The following is a 25,821-nucleotide window of genomic DNA, read 5'->3' as shown; positions in this document are numbered from 1 at the left end:
GTTGAGTATAGAAGCAAAGAGGTCCTGCAGTTCTACAGGGCCCTAGTGAGACCACACCTGGAGTACTGTGTGCAGTTTTGGTCTCCAAATTTGAGGAAGGACATTCTTGCTATTGAGGGAGTGCAGCATAGGTTCACTAGGTTAATTCCCGGAATGGCGGGACTGTCGTATGTTGAAAGACTGGAGCGATTAGGCTTGTATACACTGGAATTTAGAAGGGTGAGAGGGGATCTTATTGAAATATATAAGATTATTAAGGATTGGACACGCTAGAGGCAGGAAACATGTTCCCGATGTTGGGGGAGTCCAGAACCAGGGGCCACAGTTTAAGAATAAGGGGTAGGCCATTTAGAACGGAGATGAGGAAAAACTTTTTCACTCAGAGTTGTAAATCTGTGGAATTCTCTGCCTCAGAAGGCAGTGGAGGCCAATTCTCTGGATGCTTTCAAGAGAGAATTAGATAGAGCTCTTAATGATAGCGGAGTCAGGGGGTATGGGGAGAGGGCAGGAATGGGGTACTGATTGTGAATGATCAGTCTGGCTCGAAGGGCCGAATGGCCTACTCCAGCACCTATTGTCTATTGTCTATTGATGTTTTGGCTTGGGACCCTTCTTCAGTAACTCAGTGGATCAGGCAGTGTCCCAGGAGAACATGGATAGGTGCGATTTCGTGTCAGAGTCTGAAGAAGGGTGCTAACCCAAAGCGTGACCTATCAATGTTCTCCAGTGATGCTGTCTGAACAGCTGAGTTACTTCAGCATTTTATGTCTTTTATTTGTAAACCAACATCGGCAGTTCCTTGTTTCGACACGTTCCTTAGCTCACAGTTGCTTCCTGACCTGTTGAATATTTTCAGCATTTTATATTTTTATTCTTGTAGTGTTGTGTGACTGGAGGAAGTTTACACATGGAGTATTCATATATATTTTTTTGCATATCCTTCATTCATTTGTTCTATATCTCTCTATATTACCGTCTATTGAAACGTATAAGATAATTAGGGGATTGGACACATTAGAGGCAGGAAACATGTTCCCAATGTTGGGGGAGTCCAGAACAAGGGGCCACAGTTTAAGAATAAGGGGTAGGCCATTTAGAACGGAGATGAGGAAGAACTTTTTCAGTCAGAGAGTGGTGAAGGTGTGGAATTCTATGCCTCAGAAGGCAGTGGAGGCCAGTTCGTTGGATGCTTTCAAGAGAGAGCTGGATAGAGCTCTTAAGGATAGCGGAGTGAGGGGGTATGGGGAGAAGCAGGAACGGGGTACTGATTGAGAGTGATCAGCCATGATCGCATTGAATGGCGGTGCTGGCTCGAAGGGCTGAATGGCCTACTCCTGCACCTATTGTCTATTGTCTATTGTCTATTGTCTATATCTCTCGTTTCCCTTTCCCCTGACTCTCAGTCTAAGGAAGGGTCTCGACCTGAAACGTCACCTATCCTTTTTTCTCCAGAGATGCTGTCTGACTCGCTGAGTTACTCCAGCTTTTTGTGTCTGTCTTTCGTATTCATTGTCCCTCTTATATAAACTCAGAGAGTGATTGAACTTGCGAGATTTCTCACACAGTCTTGATATTAAAGACTTGACAACTCTTTTCTGTTTGGCTTTGGACACTAAAACAGGTTGCTTGCTCTATACCAAAGCAACATCAGAAACACTTTGAAAATAAAGGGGAAATTGTTTTGCTGCATTTAGTGTTTTGTATTCATAAGCCTTCAAAGTGGAAATTGCAATTGCTTGTGGCAGTGAATAGTTTCTTTTTCTGAAGCAGAGGAAAGTTGTTTGCCGTAGAGAGCATAATGTTGTTCTTTGATTTGCTATTACAGATCTATTTACATTTCCTGGGGCATTTTTCACTCAGCAGCAGAGATCACAACATCAAAATGGTTCAAAAATAATAAGTTATCTGAGATGCTTTTTTTATGTGCGAGACTCCTCGATGGTTTCTGGTCTGACCTTCATCTCTGGTCATCGGTAAAGATACTGTGGCTTTCTGTATCTCCCAGCCAATTACATTCCCAAAGGGCATGTTGCCAGCTCAGCGCTGTTAAATGCTGCTGAGGCCTCACAAAGTTTGTCCTCATAGCTTGGCATGTTTCTCAATCTCCCCAGAGCTCAAACCTGCAGGTTTCCTTGTTTGCTGGTCTTTCTTTCCCCTGAAAGTACTTGGGATGGCATTTGGGAATGCAGCCCTCTGCTTTTGATGTACATGAAACTTTTTCTGGTAACTCACACAGTCCTGGGATTCAGAGAGTCATTGGATCATGCACCTCGGTAAAAGGTCCTTTGGCCCAACACATCCATACTGACCAAGATGTTGACCAAAGCTATGAACTCTATTAACCTATCAACCCGCCAGTTAACCTAACAACCTGCACGTCTTTCGGATGTGGGATGAAACCAGAGCACCCGGAAGAAAACCGCGTGGTGCAAACTACACACAGACAGTACTCGAGGTCAGCATTGAACCCAGGTCTCTGCCACTATTAGGCAGCAGCTTTACCAGCTACTCCACCATGCTACCTACCACCTTATCTGTGTTTCCCTCAGAATAATTCTCGTCAGCTTAATCTAGATCAGTTTATAGGGAGCCCCCTATAAACTCTGACAACTACCAACACACCCTGTACTACCAACACACCCTCCTTACTCCTCACTCTGCCTCTCTCATTTTTCCTTTGTCCGTCCATAAAAATTCAAAATGCTCATTCTCACACATTTAGTTTTATTTTGCTTAGAGATACAGCGTGGAAACAGACCCTTCGGCCCACCAAGTCCGCACCTACACACACTAGGGACAATGGAATGGAATGGAATAGGATGGAATGGAATACTTTATTGTCACATGTGACAAGGCACAGTGAAATTTACACTTTTACAATTTGCATTTATACCAAGTCTATAAACCCAAGCCAATTAACCTACAAACCTGTATGTCTTTGGAGTGTGGGAGGAGACTGAAAATCTCGGGGGAAAACTTACGAGTTCATGGGGAGAACGTACAAACTCCGTGCAGACAGCACCCGCGGTCGGGATCGAACCTGGGTCTCTGGCGCTGCAAGCGCTGTAAGGCAGCAACTCTACCGCTGAGCCACCGTGCCGCCCATTATGATGGCAGCCTTGCAGGTACTGCCGCTGCCTCAGCGCTCCAGTGACTAGCGTTGAAATCTGACCTCTTGCACTGTCTTTTTGAAGTTTGCTGTTCTCGCTGTCACTGTGGCTTTACCCTAGCTGTGGCTTTACCCTAGGAGCAGGCAGATATACAGGCAGATGAGATACAGGCAGGCAGATGCCAACACAAAAATAATGGGACCAAGGGCCCATTCCTGTGCTGTTCTAGTGGGAGAATAAACATCTTATATGAACGGGTGCACAAGGAATTGCAGATGCTGGTTTACAAAGAAAGACACAAGGTGCTGGAGTAACTTAACGGGCAACGCAAGTAGATGAATTAGTAAAGAAGGCATAAGGAATGTTTGCTTTTATAGGTCAGCGTATTTAGTATAAGAATCAGGAAATCATGATGCGGTTTTATAGGACTTTTGTAGGCTTAATTTGGAATATTGAATGCGGTCTGATTGCCCCATTACAGGAAGAATACGAAGCCATTGGAAACGGCACAGAGGAGGATTACCAGAATAATGCCTGGATTAGGGGTATTAGCTACAGGGAGAGGTTGGACTGACTTGGACTGTATTTTTCCGGAACACTGGAGGTTTGCAGGGAGACGATAGAAGTATCTAAAATTATGAGATATATTGATAGGGTAGACCAGACATGTCCAAAGACCCGCCCGGGGGCCAATCGCGGCCCGAGGTCAGATTTTATACGGCCCGCAGCTTCCGTCTTAAAATGTATTATTTATGGCCCGCCAGCACTGTCTAACAGAATGAAGGGAGGGGGAAGGGACCACCACCCCCCCCCGCCCCGAGCGGGAGAGGCGACGGCGATTACACTTCCCGGCGGCAGGGTTGAGGGCGTGCGAGGGGGCGGGGAACGGGAGAGCAGCAGCTGAGCTCTCCTCACCCCAAACGCTCATTGGCAGGCGCTCCCGTCAGTCGGGCTGGTGCCACACCCCCCCCCCCAGCGGGAGAGGCGACGGCGACTACACCTCCCGGCGGGCAGCACTGCCCAATCTGCGGATTGTCAGACGCGAGGTCCGGGGGGGGTGGGGGGGGGACCGGGAATTAACCTAGATTTCCAGCACAAGCTGGATTATGAGATCAATCCTTCTCCCTACCTGCTCAGTGGTGAGTGTATGGAATGAGCTACCAGAGGAAGTAGTTGCGGCAAGTACAATAACGACATTCAACAGACATTTGGACAGGTACACGAATAGAAAAGGTTTAGAGAGATACGGGCCAAAGGACCTATTTCCTGGCTCTATTGCTCTATTGCTGTATGATTATGACATGCATGCAATTTCCATAAAGCACATGGGAAACTCTGGGACATTGAGTACATGAGCCAGGTATTTCATACCTTTTCTTACCTCTGGTTTCCCTCTCCTCAGACACTCAGTCTGAAGAAGGGTCTCGACCTGAAACGCCACCTATTCTTTCTCTCCAGAGATGCTTCCTGACCCTCTGATTTACTCCAGCGTTTTGTGTCCATCTTTAGGAAGTCATGGGGGGGGGGCGCATTAGTTAAAGGGGCCATTGGCCCTTGGGTATTTTCACATTATCAAATCTGGCCCTCTTTGAAAAAAGTTTGGACACCACTGGGGTAGACAGTCAGAAACGTTTTCCCAGGATGGGAATACTGGAGGGCATAGCTTTCAGGTGAGAGGGGCAACGTTTAAAGGAGACGTGCTGAGCAAGTTTTCGGTGCAACGAGTGATGGTGCCTGGAACGCGCTGCCAGGGGTGGTGGTTGAGGCAGATATGGTAGTGGCGTCTAAGAGATTTTTGGTTCGGCTTATTGATACGCAGGGAATGGAGGGATATGGATTATGTGCAGGTGGATAAGTGATGATCTTGGGATTATGTTTGCCACAGACACTGTGGGCCGAAGGGCCTGTTCTCATGCTATACTGTTCTATGTTCCATTCCATTGCCTTAAGAGACATGTGTTGACATTAATGTCAACCCAAATATATTCTCGCAAAAATAGGAGTGTTCATTGATTACCACAATGATAACAGCTGTTATCAGACAACTGAATCATCTTACCACAACCAGAGAGCAGTCCTGAACTACTATCTCCCACATTGGTGACCCTCAGACTATCTTTGATCGATCTTTACCGGCTTTACCTTGTAATAAATGATATTCCCTTATCATGCATCTATACACTGTAATAGCTCGATTGTAATTATGTATTGTGTTTACGATGACTGGTTAGCACGCAACAAAAGCTTTTAACTGTACCTCGGTACACGTGACAATAAACTAAAGAAATTATTTATATTTTGGTGCATGTCCTCAATGCCGAGATAGTTCTATGAGCAGTTTGAACGAGTGTTTTCACTGCTCTCTGAACGGTGCTACATTATATTTGTTCTGGGGAGGTTTGTAGCAGTGCTAAGCTTGCATTACAGCACCACAGTGCTGAAGCCTGGACCATCATTCATTCCATGTAATGGTTGTCAAACCCAGCTAATCCTGGTCTATTGATCACTTGAGATGAGCTGAAATGTCCAAAATGTTCTTCTCCTTTTAGAAAAACCAATATGTGCAGCTAAAGTTATGTGCTTAGACTCATTGGGATGTTAGTTAATATACAGATGCTGAATAATAAATACAACAGAACACAATTAAAGATAAACCAGTCCACAAGAGGATAAAATAACCTGGAATAATTTCTAGTGTTCTGCATAATGATCAGAATTGTTTCATTAATAGGCAATGCAAGGTGTTGTATTATACATGGATGTTGCATTTCCTGTTCAGTCACAGTGTGCTTGTTTGTCCATAATTAAAGGCTACGGGAATAATCCCTTGGTCCCTGAGTCCTGCAGTTAGTAGCCTTAAGAAAGACCTACAAATAAAAAGTTTAGCTCAGAGATACAGCGTAAAACCAAGCCCTTCAGCCCACCGAGTTCGTGCCAACCAGCGATCCCCACACACTAACACTATCCCACACACACTAGGGACAATTTACAATGATACCAAGCCGATTAACCTACAAAACCTGTATGTCTTTGGAGTGTGAGACGAAACCAAAGATCCCTATAATGTGGATAAATGTGAGATTATCCACTTTGGCGGCAAGAACAGGAAAGCAGAGTATTACCTGAATGGTGGCCAATTAGGAAAAGGGGAGATGCAACGTGACCTGGGTGTCATGGTGCACCAGTTATTGAAAGCAAGCGTGCAGGTGCAGCAGGCAGTGAAGAAAGCGAATGGTATGTTAGCATTCATAGCAAGAGGATTTGAGTAGAGGAGCAGGGAGGTTCTGCTGCAGTTGTACACGGCCTTGGTGAGACCGCACCTGGAGTATTGTGTACAGTTTTGGTCTCCTAATCTGAGGAAAGACATTCTAGCCTTAGAGGGAGTACAGAGAAGGTTCACCAGATTGATCCCTGGGATGGCAAGACTTTCATATGAAGAAAGATTGGATAGACTAGGCTTATACTCGCTGGAATTTAGAAGACTGAGGGGGGATCTTATTGAAACATATAAAATTCTTAAGGGGTTGGAGAGGCTAGATGCCGGAAGATTGTTCCCGATGTTGGGGAAGTCCAGAACCAGGGGTCACAGCTTAAGGATAAGGGGGAAGTCTTTTAGGACCGAGATGAGAAAACATTTCTTCACACAGAGAGTGGTGAGTCTGTGGAATTCTCTGCCACAGAAGGTAGTTGAGGCCAATTCATTGGCTATATTTAAGAGGGAGTTAGATGTGGCCCTTGTGGCTAAAGGGATCAGGGGGTATGGAGAGAAGGCAGGTACAGGTTACTGAGCTGGATGATCAGCCATGATCATATTGAATGGCGGTGTAGGCTCGAAGGGCCGAATGCCCTACTCCTGCACCTATTTTCTATGTTTCTATGTTTCTAAACTCCGTACAGACAGCGTCCGCGGTCAGGATGGAACCCGGCTTTCTGGTGCTGCAAGGCAGCAACTCTACCGCTGCACCACCATACTGCCAGAAAAGCAGGAAGTTTTACGGTTAACTATTTTATTGGAACACAGTGAGTCAAATGACTGTAGATTTGTACAGTTCTATGATTTATCCTGACAAATGACTGAATGCATTTTTTCCCTTTCAGGTAATTAATGCAGCGCTCACCTTGGCTGCCAGGCCTCAGAGTAAAGTTGCTCAGGACAACATGGATGTCTTCAAAGACCAATGGGAGAAGCAAGTGCGAGTTCTGACTGAGGCTGTTGATGATATCACTTCTGTTGATGACTTCCTGGCTGTCTCAGGTACAGTAAAAGGCAAATGAGCCATGAGAACATAATCTTTCCCCATGGTATTTATTCACAAAATGCTGGAGTAACTCAGCAGGTCAGGCAGCATCTCAGGAGAGAAGGAAAGGGTGACGTTTCGGGTCGAGACACTTCTTCAGTCTGAAGAAGGGTCTCGACCCGAAACGTCACCCATTCCTTCTCTCCTGAGATGCTGCCTGACCTGCTGAGTTACTCCAGCATTTTGTGAATAAATACCTTCGATTTGTACCAGCATCTGCAGTTATTTTCTTACACTAATCTTTCCCCAAGATCATTAAGAGGTCGAGTGTTTGCCCTATATTGGACAACAAGCCTACTGCCATCAAAGTGGCATTCAACTTGTATTAAAAAAGTACTTTCCATTTAATTAAACATCCCATGGCAACTGAACCGTCCTACCACAACTAGAGAACAGTCTTGAACCACTATCCACCTCATTGCAGACTCTCAGACCATCTTTGGATGGACTTTACTGGCTTTATCTCGCACTAAACATTATTCACGTTATTCCCTTTATCATGTATCTGTACACAGTGGACGGCTCGATTGTAATCATATGTCTCTCCACTGACTGGTTAGCACACAACAAAATCTTTCCACTGTACCTCGGTACAAGTGACAATGAACTAATCTAAACTAAACTAAACAAAAGCTAAACAAAGTCTAAATGATTATCCAAGAAAATTTGATATGAAGTTACTTCAAGGAAGTATTAGATCATGTACCAAACACTCATTTTGCAGTCTGCTACTAAAGTTGACATGACCTAATTTATCCCAAAATCATTCTTATAGAATCTGAAGTCTTCATGTTGCTTTTTTAATTAGGTTTAGGTTTATTATTGTCATGTGTACCAAGGTACAGTAGAAAGCTTTGTTTAACGTGGTATTCCATCAAATCAGATAATACTATATATAAATCTAATCAATCCAAACTCAAGTACAATAGGTAGAGCAAACGGGAAGATACAGAGTGCAGAGTATGGCTCTCAGCAATTAAGTGCATCGGTTTCAAAACAAAGTCCAATGTCCGCAATGGGGTAAATGTGATTTGGACAGCTTATGGAAGGAATCGACCAGAAGCCTGATTACAGAGGGGGAAAAGCTGTTCCCGAGTCTAGTGCTTTCAGGCTTCTGTATCTTCTGCCCGATGAGTGCTGGGGGAAGAAGGAATGACTGGGGTTGGACAAATATTTGCAAATGTCGGCTGTTTTTCTGAGGCAGCGTGAAGTGCAGATGGAGTCATTGCTGGGAGTCTGGTTTGTGCAATGGACTGGGTTACATCCACGAATCTCTGCAAGTTCTTGCAGTCTTGGGCAGAACTGTTCCCAACAGGCCTGGATAGAGTGAATATGGAGAGGATATTTCCACTGGTGGGATAGTCTAGGACCAGAGGCCATAGCCTCAGAATAAAAGGACGTAACTACAGAAACGAGATGAGGAGGAATCTCTTTAGTCAGAAGGTAGTGCATCTGTGGAATTCATTGCCACAGACGGTTGTGGAGGCCGTCAATAGATATTTTTAATGCGAAGATCGATAGATTTTCTGATTAGTACGGGTGTCATGGGTTATGGAGAGAAGGCAGGAGAATGGGGTTCAGAGGGAAAGATAGATCAGTCATGATTGAATAGCGTAGCAGACTTGATGTGCCAAATGACCTAATTCTGCTCCTATCACTTATGAACTTATGATTTCGGTGGTGCATCTGCAGAAATTTGCTGGAGTCGTTGGAGACATGCTGAGTTTTCTCAGATTACCATGGAAGTAGAGACTTTGGTGTGTCACTGCAATGTTTACCTCATTATGCCCTGAAAGCACATTACCACTTGCAGTTTCTTCCATGGACTGCCCAGTCATACATAAGGTCGGAGTAACAGCCTAAATAGCCCCACTTCTGGATATAAAAGAGTACAGATCAATTTGAATCTTATGTACCTCATTTCGTTAACATCTTCTTCAGATTTGAAACTTGAAAAATCCTACATACTCATTGCATTTTGGTACGTGTTGCCCCGATTGAGGTTTAATTGGATCTCAGTGGAAAACAACAATGTGAAAGGTACATCTTCTGGGTGCACTGGGACACATCCTCAGTGATGTGATCTGGGGTCATCGGGTGTTTCGGGTCTCACAACATCAGACACCCTCGCCCAGGCGACCCAGCCGGGGTTGATCAGGCCCTGACTTGCATCCCAGCAGCAACCGCCCACGGATCAGCCCTCTTAATCCAAAGCCACCTCTTGGCTTTCTCTGCGGCTTCGCTTGCGGATTGAATGGCCCTCTTCTTTGCCAGCCCCGTAATGCCCAATTGGTTGAGGACTTTGCAGAGCGAGCGTCCTGCAAAGCCTCTACAGCCCACCTCTACGGGTTCATAGCCTGTCTTGCAGCTTCTGTGCCGGCACAACTCCTCCTGTTCCTGGTACTTTGCGCGTTTCCTCCCATTAGCTTCTTCAATAGGCTCTTCCCAGGGCACTGTTAGCTCCAGAATGATCAGCTGTTTTGTCACTTCGGAGGTGATGATCATGTCTGGCCAGAGTGATGTTGTGTGATGTGCTGTGGAAATTTCAGCTGTTTGCCCAGATCGACGTGCAGCTGCCAGTCAGTGTCCGTGTAGAGGAGGCCCGCCCTTGTTTTTGGTTGTGGTCGAGGTTTCTCTCCAGCTTTGAAAAACAACACAGTCCTTTGAGGAATTAATATTCCTAAAGCCAGATTCCCCCCACATCCCAAAAGATGTGTGGGTTTGTAGATTAAGTTTCCTCTGTAAATCGCTCCGTGTGTGCAGGAAGTGGATGGGGAAGTGGCATGACATAGGACTAGTGTGAACGGGTGATTGATGTTCAGCGTGGACTCGGTGGGCCGAAGGGCCTGTTCATGCTGCATCTTTAAACTAAAGTAAACATTTAAGGAAAAAGGATGGAATTAATCCTTGGAGTCATAGAATGTGGGTGAGGTACTAAATGAATACTTTGCATCAGTATTTTCAAAGGAGAATGACATGGAGGATATTGTGATGAGTGTGATGTCTATTACTATGCTGGCTGGTTTGAGGTCAAGAATTAGGTGGTATTGAATCTCAAAAAATATTAAGATGGATAAGTCCCCAGTGCTTGATGGGATCTATCCCAGATTATTGAGAGAGGTGAGACAGGAGATTACTGGAACCTTGACAAAGATCTTTGTATCCTCTCCGACCACAGGCAAGGTCACTGTGACCAGAGTCACAAAAATGGGTGCAGACGATACTCTGGGGAATCCAGCCTATATCCATTTTCTGAGATTTTTGTGCTCTCTCTCACTCAATTAGCAGATTCTAAGACATCCTAACATATGATCACCTTTCTTTTATGCTCTTACAGCGTCAGTAAGCTATCGACAATGTGCCCAGTTTGTCTGTGTTATCTATGTACTGAAACTCTTGTTTGTTTGTTTGTTTGTTCCTGAACTAAAGTCAAAACGGTACGCGACAGCGCAACAATTTTAGGCCCACCTTACTCACCATCATCCCTTTGGTGCTAATGGAAGACGTTTCATTGAAATCGGTGTTATATTTTAAAAGTTATTCACATTTTAAAGTTTAAAGGGAGGGAGGGGGGGTTGAGTGAGGGGGGAGGGAGGGAGGGGGAGGAGGGAGGATGAGGGGGGTTGAGGGGGATGGAGTGGGGGGGAGGGGAATGGGGGAGGGGAGGGGGGGAGGGGGAGGGGAGGAGGGAGGGAGAGGGGAAAGGGAGGGGAGGAGGAGGGACGGGGAGGAGGGAGTGAGGGGGAGGGGGAGGGGGAGGGGAGGAGGAGGGAGGAGGGAGGGAGAGGGATGGGGAGGGGATGGGGAGGGGGAGGTGAGGGGGAGGGAGGGAGAGGGGAGGGGGAGGAGGAAGTGTGGTGGGGAGGGGAGAGGGATGGGGAGCGAGAAGGGCGGTAGGGGGGTGGAGGGAGTGGGAGGGGGAGGGAGGAGGGGAGGAGAGGGGAGGGAGGTGAGGAAAGGGTGCTGCACCAATGCAGGAGAGGTTTGGGCCCAACAGGTCCACTCGGTCTAGTTGTATTCTGTAGTCTGGAGCATGCTTTTATGTTTCTCTATCTATCTGTGTTTTTTTATTTGCTACTTGCCATTTACCTGCTCAACTTGTCAACTTCATGCACTGCAGTCAGTTTGTCTTTTCTGGAATATTTAACACCCTGATTACCAACAACATTTGTATCTGGCCTGGCGCTGAATCGGCTGTAAATGTCAGTGACCATTCTATTGATCCTGTAACACTCCACCAGGGAACCCTTATGAATTTATATTTTGTGTAGTTTAGAGATACAATCCTACGCACACAAGGGACAATTTTACATTTATACCGAGCCAATTTACCTACAAACCTGCACGTATTTTGGAGTGTAGGAGGAATCCGAAAATCTCGGAGAAAACCCACGCAGGTTACGGGGAGAACGTACAAAGTCCCTACGGAAAACGTCCATAGTCAGGAAATCAGCATGGTTCCTATTTATAAACCAGTCCTTTTTGCTTTCTCTAAATTAGGCACTTTCCAGTCAATTCCAGAAAAATGCCTCCCATGTGAAGTTTTTCAGACAAAGCATTGTACAGTGCAATATCAGAAGTTGTTTTGAAATTCAAACATATTTCACAAGTCTTGACAATTTGTGTTGACAACAAAGGCTGCTTGACAATACCGGTAAATCTGTTGACAAAAATTCCCTCTCAAGCTGACTCTCTCTAATCCGACTGAAACTCAGTGCTATTTTATTATCATATCTTGCAAGATGCCAGAACAACCAATGTTAGACTTACCGATCTGGGTTTTTTTCTCTGCTGCGTCATCTCAATGGCCCTTTGTGAAGAGTGTTGTTATATGTTAAAACCTTAATTTTCCCCCCGAGGATTATGTCACAGCAATCGCTGCGTATTTAGAGCACCACAAATACCAGTTTGCCACAAATGTGGAAGTCAAGAACGATGAGCACTATATCTTTGAAAAGTGGGATGAGTAATGGTATAACACTGTTAATGGACTTGCCTTAATATATGAAACTTATTTGCAATGTGGGCGTAAACTGGAGCACCCGGAGAAAACCCCTATGGTGACGGGGAGAACGTACAAACTCCATACAAGCAGCAGCGGTAGTCAGGGTTGAACCCAGGTCTCTGGCACCGTAAGGCAGCAACTCTACCACTGCGCCACTGTGCCACCCCAAAGATGATGCTGGAGATGACACTTGAGAAGATGGTGAGATGGGTGGAGAGGAGAGGCTGCATAGAAACATAGAAACATAGAAAATAGGTGCAGGAGTAGGCCATTCAGCCCTTCGAGCCTGCACCGCCATTCAATATGATCATGGCTGATCATCCAACTCAGTATCCTGTACCTGCCTTCTCTCCATACCCCCTGATCCCTTTAGCCACAAGGGCCACATCTAACTCCCTCTTAAATATAGCCAATGAACTGGCCTCAACTACCTTCTGTGGCAGAGAATTCCACAGATTCACCACTCTCTGTGTGAAAAAAACCCTTCTCATCTCGGTCCTAAAAGACTTCCCCCTTATCCTTAAACTGTGACCCCTTGTTCTGGACTTCCCCAACATCGGGAACAATCTTCCTGCATCTAGCCTGTCCAACCCCTTAAGAATTTTGTAAGTTTCTATAAGATCCCCCCTCAATCTTCTAAATTCCAGCGAGTACAAGCCGAGTCTATCCAGTCTTTCTTCATATGAAAGTCCTGCCATCCCAGGAATCAATCTGGTGAACCTTCTCTGTACTCCCTCTATGGCAAGAATGTCTTTCCTCAGATTAGGAGACCAAAACTGTACGCAATACTCCAGGTTTGGTCTCACCAATGCCCTGTACAACTGCAGCAGACTTTGTTGAGGAACATACTGACAGATGACAGACAGACATCTGGAGAAGGGTTCTGACCCAAAACGTCACCTATTCGTTTTCTCCAGAGATGCTGCCTGACCCGCGGAGTTACTCCAGCACTTTGTGTCTATTCATGGTGACAGACAGTGGTATTCTCTTTCTCTGAAGATGATTAAATATCTCTTGGGTTGGGGACATTGTTTGACCTATTGTGCTGAGGCTATGCAGGTGTCTCCCCTGGAATACTGTACATGTAGGCATCAACCACCACAACATTTCAGAAGTTAATCCCACTGAGAGAAAGAGTTTACTGAATTGACTGCAGTTTAATTATCATCTACCTCATTCAACCTCATTGCGGACATTGGACTTTGTCTCTAGAACTGTTATGCCACGGTGCTGTGAATTATATTCTGCACTCTGTAGCTTACCTTCCCTCTACCTATTGCACTTGAGTTTGGTGTGATTGTGTTTATTATAGTGTTATCTAATTTGATTGGATAGCAATCGCAGGGCGGCACATTTGCGCAGCGGTAAAGTTGCTGCCTTACAGCGCCGGAGACCCGGGTTCGATCCCGACTGCGGGTGCTTTCTGTACAGAGTTTGTACGTTCTCCCCTTGACCGCAAGGGTTTTCTCCGAGATATTCAGTATCCGCCCACATTCCAAAGACGTACAGGTCTACATCCAAAGATGTAGGTTAATTGGCTTGCAATAAAATGTAAAATGTAAATTGTCCACAGTGTGTGTAGGAAAGCATTAATGTGCTGGAATCACTGGTCAGTGCGGATTCGGTGGGCCAAAGGGCCTGTTTCCGCGCTGTATCTCTAAACTAAACTAAAAGCATGCAAAACGATTTTATTTGCTGTAACCCAGTCAATGTGGAAATAATGAACCTAAAGCTTGGCACAATGTCATATTATGTTCCAATATGTGAATTTTAAGCTAATCCCAATCACGACCCCAGTAGTGGCAAAAAATAGACACAAAGTGTTGGAGAAACTCAGCGGGTGAGGCAGCATCTCTGGAGAACATGGAAAGGAGTCTGAAGAAAGGTCCCGACCCAAAATGTCACCTGCCCACGTTCTCCAGACTTGCTGCCTGACCTGCTGAGTTACTCCAGCACTTGGTGTTGAAACAAGGAACTACAGATGCTGGGTTACAAACAAAAAAGACACAAGTGCTGGAGCATCTCAGCAGTATTATTGTGATTGGCTACACTGGGCATGCACAGCCACATATCTGGAGATGTGACCTGAGCGTTCCCATAAGACATGCCATGAACAAGCCTGAATTAGAGATGGAGTTTGTGCTGTGTTGTGCTGTGTTGTCGGTTAAAATGGCCCACTTCCAGCTAGGTCTGTGTAACTATTGTCAGGATCTGATCTGTAGAGATGGTGCCCAACCCAAGCGACTATTTGCGTGTTAGCCACAGAAGCAGATCTACAATCACATATTACAATCGCTCCGCACTTTTAAATCTCTACTCCTACAGCAACATTTCATACGTATCATGTAAATATACACTGTAAACGGCTCGATTGTAATCATGTATTGTCTTTCCGATGACCAGTTAGCACGCGACAAAAGCTTTTCACTGTACCTCGGTACACGTGACAATAAAAAAAACTGAACTGAACTGAACAGAAGGATGGTAAAGTGTTGATCTGCTCCACTCCCCCATCAATGTCTCCAAGCCTCCTGATATCTGACCTCCACCCTGCCCGCATCTGACCGTTTTCTCCTGTCAACACACCGCTCTCTCCTCCCCAGAACTCTCTCCATTGCCAACCTCACCCATGAATGCCAATCAATTGCCAATGATTGCCAATGCCAACGAATGCCTAATATTCTGTTCTTAAAGATGAAAGATAATGGAGGAAAGGCTGTTCATAAGTGATAGGAGCAGAATTAGGCTGTTCGACCCATCAAGTCTACTCTGCCATTCAATCATGGCCGATCTATCTCTCCTTCTTAACCCCATTCTCCTGCCTTCTCCCCATAAACCCTGACACCCGTACTAACCAAGAATCTATCTATCTCCTCCTTATAAATATCCATTGACTTGGGCCCCACAGCTTTCTGTGCCAATAAATTCCACAGATTCACCACCCTCTGACTGAAGAAATTCCTCCCCATCTCCTTCCTAAAGGAGCATCCTTTAATTTGGAGGCCGTGACCTCTAGTCCTAGACTCTCCCACTGGTGGAAACATCATCTCGACATCCACTCTATCCAAGCCTTTCACTATTCAGTACATCTCAATGAGGTTCCCCCCTCATTCTATTAAACTCCAGCGAGTATACAGGCCCAGTGCCGTCAAACGCTCAGGACGAACGTTCAGGGCATCTCGTCTAACCAGCAGAGGAACGTAGAGTGGGAGGGGAAGGATCCGGTCTTTGTGGTCCATGTGGGTACCAATGACGTAGGTTGAAAGGGGAAAAAACGTCATCTTTCTTATGGTAGGCCAGGTGAATCTCAGAGCCTTGCGGCTGTGCTTCCAAGCAGCATCTAGTTCGTGCAGGGACTGAGAGAGCGTTTCTAGCCCAAGGCCTACATCTGTATAATTTTCATCCTGGAGCAGTCTCTAACTCTCGCCATTTAAGCAATCTGATAAATGCTTCATAATTTCATTCTAATGCCTCCCCAAACATGTGGGTTTCTAACCAGTGGTTCAGATAACAATAAAATATTTTGTCAGGATCAGATTTCTAATGGTATCGATAATTTTGCAGGCTCTCCAGTTTATTCCTGATAGATTAGAATGACCTCTAACAACTGAATCTGTTATATTGATTACAATGCTATTAGCACCAACCATCCTCATTCTTAACCTAACAATTATGGGAGCCATTTTTTAGATCATTAGGCCAGGAGGGTGGAGGAATGGTTTTCATCTCTTTCCATTAATGTTTGTCTTCATGTGCAACCAGGCACAGTGCCAATACTTGACAAGAAGATTTCATTCTTATTCATCCTTGAAATGCTGGAATCAATGTGAAGGCTTACATAGAAACATAGAAAATCGGTGCAGGAAAAGGCCATTCGGCCCTTTGAGCCAGCACTGCCATTCATTGTGATCATGGCTGATCGTTCCCAATCAGTAACCCGTGCCTGCCTTCACCCCGTATCCCTTAATTCCACTAACCCCTAGAGCTCTATCTAACTCTCTCTTAAATCCATCCAGTGAATTGGCTTCCACTGCCCTCTGTGGCAGAGAATTCCACAAATTCACAACTCTTTGGGTGAAAAAGTTTTTTCTCACCTCAGTTTTAAATGGCCTCCCCTTTATTCTAATACTGTGGCCCCTGGTTCTGGACTCGACCAACATTGGGAACATTTTTCCTGCATCTGGCTTGTCCAGTCCTTTTATAATTTTGTATGTTTCTATAAGATCCCCGTTGCCCAAATCCTATTTCTCAAACAGTGGTTGACTAAAATGGTTTACTGGTAATGGTTTACTAAACGAAGTGCCAGAGTAACTCACCAGGTCTCTCTGGAAAACGTGGTTCAGTGACATTTTCCATTGGGAGCCTTCTTTATGTTCTCCATGGATGCTGCCTGATGTGCTGAGCTATGCCAACATCTGCATGTCAGGGGTTATGGGGAGAAGGCAGGAGGTACTGACCATAATATGATAAGTTTCAATCTGCAATTTGAGAGGGAGAAAGTAAAATCGGAAGTGTCAGTATTGCAGTTGAACAATGTGGACTATGGAGGCACGAGGGAGGAGCTGGCCAAAGTTGACTGGAAAGGGACCCTAGCAGGGATGACGGTGGAACAGCAATGGCAAGTGTTTCTGGGAATAATCCAGAAAATGCAGGATCATTTAATTCCAAAGAGGAAGAAAGATTCTAAGGGGAGTAAGAGGCAACCATGGCTGACAAGGGAAGTCAAGGACAGTATAAAAATAAAAGAGAAGACATATAACATAGCAAAGATGAGCAGGAAGTCAAAGGATTGGGAAACTTTTAAAGATCAACAGAAGGTAACTGAAAAGGCAATACGGGGCGAAAAGATGAAGTACAAAGGTAAGCTAGCGAAGAAGATAAAGGAGGATAGTTAAAGCTTCTTTAGGTATGTGAAGAAGAAAAAATTAGTTAAGACAAATGTGGGTCCCTTGAAGACAGAAGCAGGTGAATTTATTATGGGGAACAAGGAAATGGCAGACTAGTTAAACAGGTACTTTGGTTCTGTCTTCACTAAGGAAGACACAAACAATCTCCCAGATGTACTAGGGGACAGAGGACCTAGAGTGATGGAGGAACTAAAGGAAATTCACATTACTCAGGAAATGGTGTATCCCTCCCTCCATCCCTCCCCCCTCTATCCATTCCCCCCTCCTCTCCTCTCCCCCCTCCCCTTCCCCTCAACTTTCCCATCCCCCTCCCCCTCCTCCCCCCCTTCATCCCACTCCATCCCCCTCAACCCCCCTTCACCTCCCTCCTCACCTTCCCTCCCTCCCTCCCTCCCTCCCTCCACCCCTCCCCCACTCCCTCCCCCCTTCCCCTCCCTCCACTCCTCCCCCCTTCCATCTCCCCCTTCCTCCTCCTCCCTCCCCCTCTTCCTCCCTCCCACCTTCCTCCCTCCCTCCCTCCCTCCCCCATCCCTCCCTCGGAGATAGATTTAAACTTTAAAATGTGAATAACTTTGGTTCTGTCTTCACTAAGGAAGACACAAACAATCTCCCAGATGTACTAGGGGACAGAGGACATAGAGTGATGGAGGAACTAAAGAAAATTCACATTAGTCAGGAAATGGTGTATCCCTCCCCCCTCCATCCATTCCCCCCTCCTCTCCTCTCCCCCCCTCCCCTTCCCCTCAACTTTCCCATCCCCCTCCTCCTCCTCCCCCCCTCCATCCCACTCCATCCCCCTCAACCCCCCTTCACCTCCCTCCTCACCTTCCCTCCCTCCCTCCCTCCCTCCACCCCTCCCCCACTCCCTCCCCCCTTCCCCTCCCTCCACTCCTCCCCCCTTCCATCTCCCCCTTCCTCCTCCTCCCTCCCCCCCCCTTCCTCCTCCTCCCTCCCCCCCTTCCTCCCTCCCACCTTCCTCCCTCCCTCCCTCCCTCCCTCCCTCCCCCATCCCTCCCTCTGAGATAGATTTAAACTTTAAAATGTGAATAACTTTGGTTCTGTCTTCACTAAGGAAGACACAAACAATCTCCCAGATGTACTAGGGGACAGAGGACCTAGAGTGATGGAGGAACTAAAGGAAATTCACATTACTCAGGAAATGGTGTATCCCTCCCTCCATCCCTCCCCCCTCAATCCATTCCCCCTCCTCTCCTCTCCCCCTCCCCTTCCCCTCAACTTTCCCATCCCCCTCCCTCTCCTCCCCCCCTCCATCCCACTCCATCCCCCTCAACCCCCCTTCACCTCCCTCCTCACCTTCCCTCCCTCCCTCCCTCCCTCCACCCCTCCCCCACTCCCTCCCCCCTTCCCCTCCCTCCACTCCTCCCCCTTCCATCTCCCCCTTCCTCCTCCTCCCTCCCCCCCCTTCCTCCCTCCCATCTTCTCCCTCCCTCCCTCCCTCCCTCCCCCATCCCTCCCTCGGAGATAGATTTAAACTTTAAAATGTGAATAACTTTAAAAATATAACACCTATTTCAATTAAACTTCTTCCATTAGCACCAAAGGGACGAGTAAGGTGGGCCTAAAATTGTCGCGCCATCGTGTACTGTTTTGGCTGTAGTTCAGGAACAAACAAACAAACAAACAAATGAGAGTTTTAGTATATAGATGTTACACTAGTACAGGTGTCAGAGGTTATGGGGAGAAGGCAGGAAAATAGGGGTTAGGAGGGAGAGATAGATCAGCCATGATTGAATGATGGAGTAGACTTGATGGGCCAAATGGCCTAATTCTGCTCCTAGTACTTATGAACTTACTGACCTCTCCGCTACAAGAGACCACTTTGGAAGAGTAATCTCTAGTGTGTTTGCAATCACATGGCTACAAAGGATTATTGCAGCCATAGGCAGAGCATGTGAGACCATCTTAGGGGGTGCAGAGAGGGTTAATCAGGAGACCAGCTCATCTAAAAGAAGATTCTCCAATTTTTTTGTCCTCTACTCGCAGAGATGATTTGAAAGTCTGGAAAAGGGTCCCGACCTGAAACGTTACCCATCCTTTTACTCTGGAGATGTTGCCTGATCCGCTGAGTTACTCCAACACTTTGTGCCTATCTTCAATGATTTCCTTTCCATGGCTGCTTTCCTTTCATCTGCACACATCAGAAACGTTGAATTCCCACTCAAAGCTCTAAGTCTTTCCATACGTCTCTTGATGATGATGTTCCTTAAAGCTCCTCTGGAAAAAGGTTTTGACTTGTTCTTATTTCACCACATCTGACTTTATTTGGAATCACACTCGGGGTGTTTTAGTGTGGGAAAGATGTGCCCATAAAGAATCAATGATGATCTTGTGTGCTCAGAGTCATACTTATAATAGTTAATCAGAACTAAGCCCTGTAGTTTGTTTTTAACTGCTTTATTATTTTATGGCATCAACTTCAATACACCTGTTGTGTTGACTGTATAATAACAGAAGCCTTACACCTGGATAATGATCCAAAGACTTTATTAACTACATAGCAAGCACGACCTCACGCCTGCACGTTCCACTTACACTAACTCGAATCACCCAAGCAGCGGTCACTCAAAAGCTAAAGGGGCGTAACTACAAAAGCATGACACATAACACGAGTGACACCATTGCACTAATCTATAGCACCTTATACCCACTGCTCTGCCTATTGAAAAATGAAGTCAAGGAGTCTTAAAACCCAGATGATTTTCTCCAATTCCTCCCTTTCAATTCTCGCAGAAAACCATATACTGGAGGACGTGAACAAGTGCGTCATAGCTCTCCAGGAAGGTGACGTGGACACACTCGATAGAACCGCTGGAGCCATTCGAGGGCGAGCTGCAAGGGTTATCCACATTATCAGCGCTGAGATGGAGAACTACGAACCTGGACTGTACACAGAGAAAGTAATGGAGTCCACCAAGCTACTCTCGGAAACCGGTAAGGTTCATTGCTCAAAATGTGTCTTATTCTTCATATATTGTTCATATATTCTCTCCACTCTTAAAACTGAGTAGAGAGAGATTTAAGATGCCTGTGAATACTCTCGCTAGTTGGTCCACATGGGGCGTGGCCTACAGTCAGTTAGTTTTTTTATTACTTTATTTTGGTATGGGGAGAAGACAGGAGAATGGGGTTAAGAGGGAGAGATAGATCAGCCATGATTGAATGACAGTACAGACTCGATGGGCCAAATGGCCTAATTCTGCTCCTATTACTTATGACCTTATGACATATATATTAACTAATTTTAGATTACCTGATAGATAACTAACCAGGACTTGGGGGCCTGAGCTATAGGGAGAAGTTGGGCAAGCTAGAATTGTATTCCTTGGAATGCAAGAGGATGAGGGGTGATCTTACAGAGATATATTAGATCATGAGGGGAAGTAATGGAGTAGATGCTCAGAGTCTTTTACCCAGAGTAGGGGAATCAAGGGCCAGAGGACATATGTTTAAGGTGAGAGGTGATTTATTAGGAACCTGAGGCACAACTTTTTCTTATAGAGGCCGGTGGGTAAATTTAAACGAGCTGCCAGATGAGGTAGTTTAGACGGGTTCTATAACAATATTTAAAAGACATTTGGACAGGTACATGAATAGGAAAAGTTTAGAGGGATAATGAAAGGCCTGGATAGAGTGGATTTAGAGTGGATGTTTCCACTAGTTGGAGAGTCTAGGACCAGAGGGCACTGCCTCAGAATCCAAGGATATACCTTTGGAAAGGAGATGAAGGATTTATCTGGTCAGAGGGTGGTGAATCTGTGGAATTTAATGCCAAAGATGGCTGTAGAGGCCAAGTCATTGGGTATGTTTAAAGTGGAAATTAACAGGGTCTTCATTAGTAAATGGTGTCAAAGATTATGGGGAGATGGCAGGAGAATAGGGTTGTAAGGAAAAGATAGATCAGCCATGTTTGAATGGTGGAGTAGATTCAATAGACAATAGACAATAGGTGCAGGAGGAGGCCATTCGGCCCTTCGAGCCAGCACCGCCATTCGATGTGATCATGGCTGATCATTCTCAATCAGTACCCCGTTTCTGCCTTCTCCCCATACCCCCTGATTCCGCTATCCTTAAGAGCTCTAATCCAGCTCTCTCTTGAATGCATTCAGAGAATTGGCCTCCACTGCCTTCTGACTGCCACAGATTCACAACTCTGACTAAAAAAGGGCCAATGGCCTAATTCTGTTCCTATGACATAACTTATGATGGGATAGGTTAAGAGGGATATGGGCCGAATGCAGGCATGTGGGGCTAGTGTAGATAGAGCATTTTGGTCGGCATGGGCAAGTTGGGCCAAGGGCTTGTTTCGGTGATGTACGACTCTGACTCGCTAAATCAAAGCCACTAATTTTCTTATTGATTTAAATGCATTTTCATATTAAGTTTTTGTTCGTGGGATTAATAAATCATGAATTTTAATGACCATTGATCTTTATGCTTAAGTTTATTTAGTTGAGATGGCTCCAGGGTTCCTCCCAACAAAAAGGTCTATTTTCATGAAATATTGCCAAAGGCATCTTAAAATGTATTTCAGTCAGTGTGATATCAGGACAAACAGTGGTGTTTGTAAAATGTGTCTATGGAAGGGTCCTGACCTGCAACATCACTTAACTGAATGTAGAAAGGATGTTTCCACTCATGGGAGAGTCTAGGACCGGAGACCACAGCCTCATAGCTTAAAAGGACGTACCTTTAGAAAGGAGATGTGGAGTAATTTCTTTTGTCAGAGGGTGGTGAATCTGTGGAATTCATTGCCACAGGCGGCTGTGGAGTCCAAGTCATTGGGTTTATTTTTAAGGCGCAGATTGACAGATTCTTGATTGGTAAGGGTGCCAGGGGTTATGGGGAGAAGGCAAGAGAATGGGGTTGAGAGGGAAAGATAGATCAGCCCTGCCTGAATGGCAGAGTAGACTTGATCGCCCGAATAACCTAATTCTGGTCCTATAACTTATGAATTTTGTGAACTAACCTTGTTCTCCTGAGATACTGCCTGACCTGCCGAGTTATCCACACATATCGGTGGTGTTTGTAAGTGCAGACACTGCTGTAATACTCAGGCATGGAGAACTGGAATTCCTCTGTCTTTCCAATCAATAATCTCATGAAATGATGCTCTTATAGATAATCTAGTTTGACATACTGCAGAAAACCATTAAAGCGAGCAGGCTCTGAGTGTTGGGTATCACGCTGCAAATCGTTCAGTATTTATTTCGAAGGTAGGCACAAAATGCTGGAGTAGCTTCAGACTGAAGAAGGGTCTCGACCCGAAACGTCACCCATTCCTTCTATCCAGAGACGCTGCCTGTCCCACTGAGTTACTCCACCATTTTGTGTCTACCTTCGATTTAAACCATCATCTGCAGTTCGTTTCTACACAGTATTCATTTGGTGGGTCCAGTTGATACTTTCGTTGATAGTGATTTCCAAGAAGATAATAGTGGGGTTACACTCTCTCTTAGAGTCAGAGAGTGATACAGCGTGGAAACAGGCCCAACCTTCCCACACCGGTCAACAATGTCCCAGCTACACTCGTCCCACTTGCCTGCGCTTGGTCCACATCCCTCCAAACCTGTCCTATCCATGTACCTGTCCAATTGTTTCTTAAACGATGGGATAGTCCCGGCCTCAACTACCTCCTTTGACAGCTTGTTCCATACACCCACCACCCCTTGTGTGAAAAAGCTGCCCCTTGGATTCCTATTAAATCTTTCCCCTTCACCTTGAACCTATGTCCTCTGGTCTTTGATTCCCCTACTCTCGACAAGAGACCCTGTGCATTATTTTTAGAAAATCTACCCAATCTATTCCTCTCATGATTTTGTACACCTCTATAAGATCCCCACTCATCCTGCACTCCATGGAATAGAGACCCAGCCTACTCAACCTCTCCCTATAGCTCACACCCTATAGGGGGTTTGATTGTACCTATGTCATAGAGTCATAGAGTCAGAGAGTGACACAGTGTGGAAGCAGGCCCTTCAGCCCAACCTGCCCACACCGGCCAACATGTCCCAGCTACACTAGTCCCACTTGCCTGCGCCTGGTCCATACCACTCCAAACCTGTCTAACTGTTTCTGTACATGTACCTGTCTAACTGTTTCTTAAATGATGGGAGAGTCCCAGCCTCAACTACCTCCTCTGGCAGCTTGTTCCAAACATCCACCACCCTTTGTGTGAAACAGTTACTTCTCGGATTCCTATTACATCTTTTCCCTTTCACCTGGAACCTATGTCCTCTGGTCCTAGATTCCCCTACTCTGGGCAAGAGACTCTGTGCAAATGCCCAATCTATTCCTCTCATGATTACTCTATAAGATCACCCCTCATCCTCCGACGCTCCAAGGAATAGAGACCCAGCCTACTCAACTTCTCCCTCTAGCTCACACCTTCTAGTCCTGGCAACATCCTCGTAAATCTTTTCTGAACCCTTTCAGGCTTGACAATATCTTTCCTATAACATGGTGCCCAGAACTGAACACAATATTCTAAATGTGGTCTCACCAGCGTTTTATACAACTGCAACATGACCTCCCAACTTCTATATTCAATACTGACTGATGAAGGCCAAAGTGCCAAAAGCCTTTTTGACCACCTTATCTAGCACCTGTACTCCCAGATCCCTCTACTCTGCAACACGACCCAGAGGCCTACCATTCACTGCCCTTGTTCGACGTCCCAAAATGCAACACCTTACACTTCTCTGTATTAAATCCCATCAACCATTCCTCAGCCCACCTGGCCAATGGATCAAGATCCTGCCGCAATCTTTCACAACCATCTTCACTATCTGCAAAACCACTCACTTTTGTATCATCAGCAAACCTGCTAATCTTGCCCTGTATGTTCTCATCCAAATCATTGATGTAGATGACAAACAGTATAACGGGCCCAGCACCAAACCCTGAGGCACACCACTGATCATAGGCATCCAGTCTGAGAAGCAACCTTCCACCATCACCCTCTGCTTCCTTCCATGGAGCCAATTTGCTATCCATTCAGCTATCTCTCCTTGGACCCCATGCGATCTAACCTTCCAGAGCAGCTTACCATGCGGAACCTTGTCGAATGCTAGTTAGAGGTACACTTGCCTGTTATTCATCTGGCATGATGTGACCAGCAACGTATTAGCTCATGAATTCCAGTCTTCCTCTTGCCTGATATTGGCATGGGTTCCTATATTTATTGTGAAAGTGTGAATAGAAAAGGACAGTGTACGATCCCCACACTGACCTTGCGATGGTTGTAAGGTTGTGAATGAAACGCCTGTGGTTGATTGAGCACATGTATGGCTGTAATGTGCTCTGCAGCTAAGTGGCCCTGGTGCAAACTAAATCGAGGATTGATGTGCCAGGGAGTCAAGTGCCATAACACTGTTTTTGAGACATGAGAGACTGCAGATTACTTTAGTTTACTCTAAACTAGTTTAGTTTGGACATACAGCGTGGAATCAGGCCCTTCAGCCCACCGAGTCTGCACTGACCAACCATCCCACACATAACACTATCCTACACACACTCGGGACATTTTACATTTATACCAACTCCTGTGAGTCTTTGGAGTGTAGTAGGAAAGAGAAAATCTCGGAGAAAATCCACCCAGGTCACCGGGAGAGCGTACAAACTTCGTACAGACAGCACCCGCAGTGAGGATCGAACCCCGGTCTCTGGTGCTGTAAGGCGGCAACTCTACTGCTGCACAATTGTGCCGCCCTTTAGAGACCACGTCAGAGATACACCGCGGAAACAGGCCCTTTGGCCCACCGAGTCTGTGCCGACCTGCGATCACCCCATGCACTGCCCTCTACTGCTGCGCCACCGTGTCACCCTCAGACGCTGGAATTTCGAGCAAAGCACAAGGTGCTGGAGGAGCTCAGCAGGGCAAACATCTGCGGTGGGAATGGACAAGAACACTCTTTTTGACCTTTAGCTAAATTTTCTGAACTCGGGGAAGTGGGATATACATCCTGATGGAGGAACATAGGTTTCCACGATGCAAACAGATGTAAGTCGCAGGGGAGGTGTTCTAGATAGCAGTTCCAAACTCCAGGCCCTGTCTTCAGAGTTAGGTTTTGGTTGGGGAAAGTAAACAAAATGGTACGGGTGCTCAGAAGGTTTTAAACATTGGAAGAGTTTGGAGGTTGGGAAAGGTTGTGAAATCCAAGCTTAGGACTGGTAGGCAGGTCAAACAAATATTGAAGGATAGCCATGCCAATGCACTCTTTTTGAGTTTGATACCAACATTTTCTGCACTCAGTTAAGCAGGAATATAGAACCTTATGGAGAGGAAGGACATACACTTGCATGAAGCAGACAACAGGATGAAATATAAAACCCTGGAAAAACCTGGAAAGGTCAGCAGTGGGAAGAGGGGCGGAGGGGAAGGGGAAGGGGGAGGGGGAGGGGGGAGGGGAATGGTGCGGGGGAAGAGAGAGAGAGAGAGAGAGAGAGAGAGAGAGAGAGAGAGAGAGAGAGAGAGAGAGAGA

The 25,821-nt window shown here is 45.9% G+C and overlaps 1 protein-coding gene across 5 annotated transcripts in view; it reads left to right on the top strand.

The window, feature by feature from the left end:
• Positions 1 to 25,821, top strand: part of ctnna2 (catenin (cadherin-associated protein), alpha 2) — a 1,150,825-nt gene that overhangs the window by 774,404 nt on the left and 350,600 nt on the right. For all 5 annotated transcript variants that reach the window (XM_078407736.1, XM_078407821.1, XM_078407459.1 and 2 more), the window contains 2 exons: positions 7,209 to 7,365; positions 20,072 to 20,272. In XM_078407736.1, coding sequence (XP_078263862.1) covers positions 7,209 to 7,365; positions 20,072 to 20,272 — 358 coding nt within the window. The remainder of the gene's footprint in view (positions 1 to 7,208; positions 7,366 to 20,071; positions 20,273 to 25,821) is intronic.

The sequence above is a fragment of the Rhinoraja longicauda genome, chromosome 1 (assembly GCF_053455715.1).
Source record: "Rhinoraja longicauda isolate Sanriku21f chromosome 1, sRhiLon1.1, whole genome shotgun sequence".
NCBI classification, from domain to species: Eukaryota; Metazoa; Chordata; class Chondrichthyes; order Rajiformes; family Arhynchobatidae; genus Rhinoraja; species Rhinoraja longicauda.
Note: the sequence above shows the minus strand (reverse complement) of the source record. Positions and strands in the feature narration are given on the sequence as shown.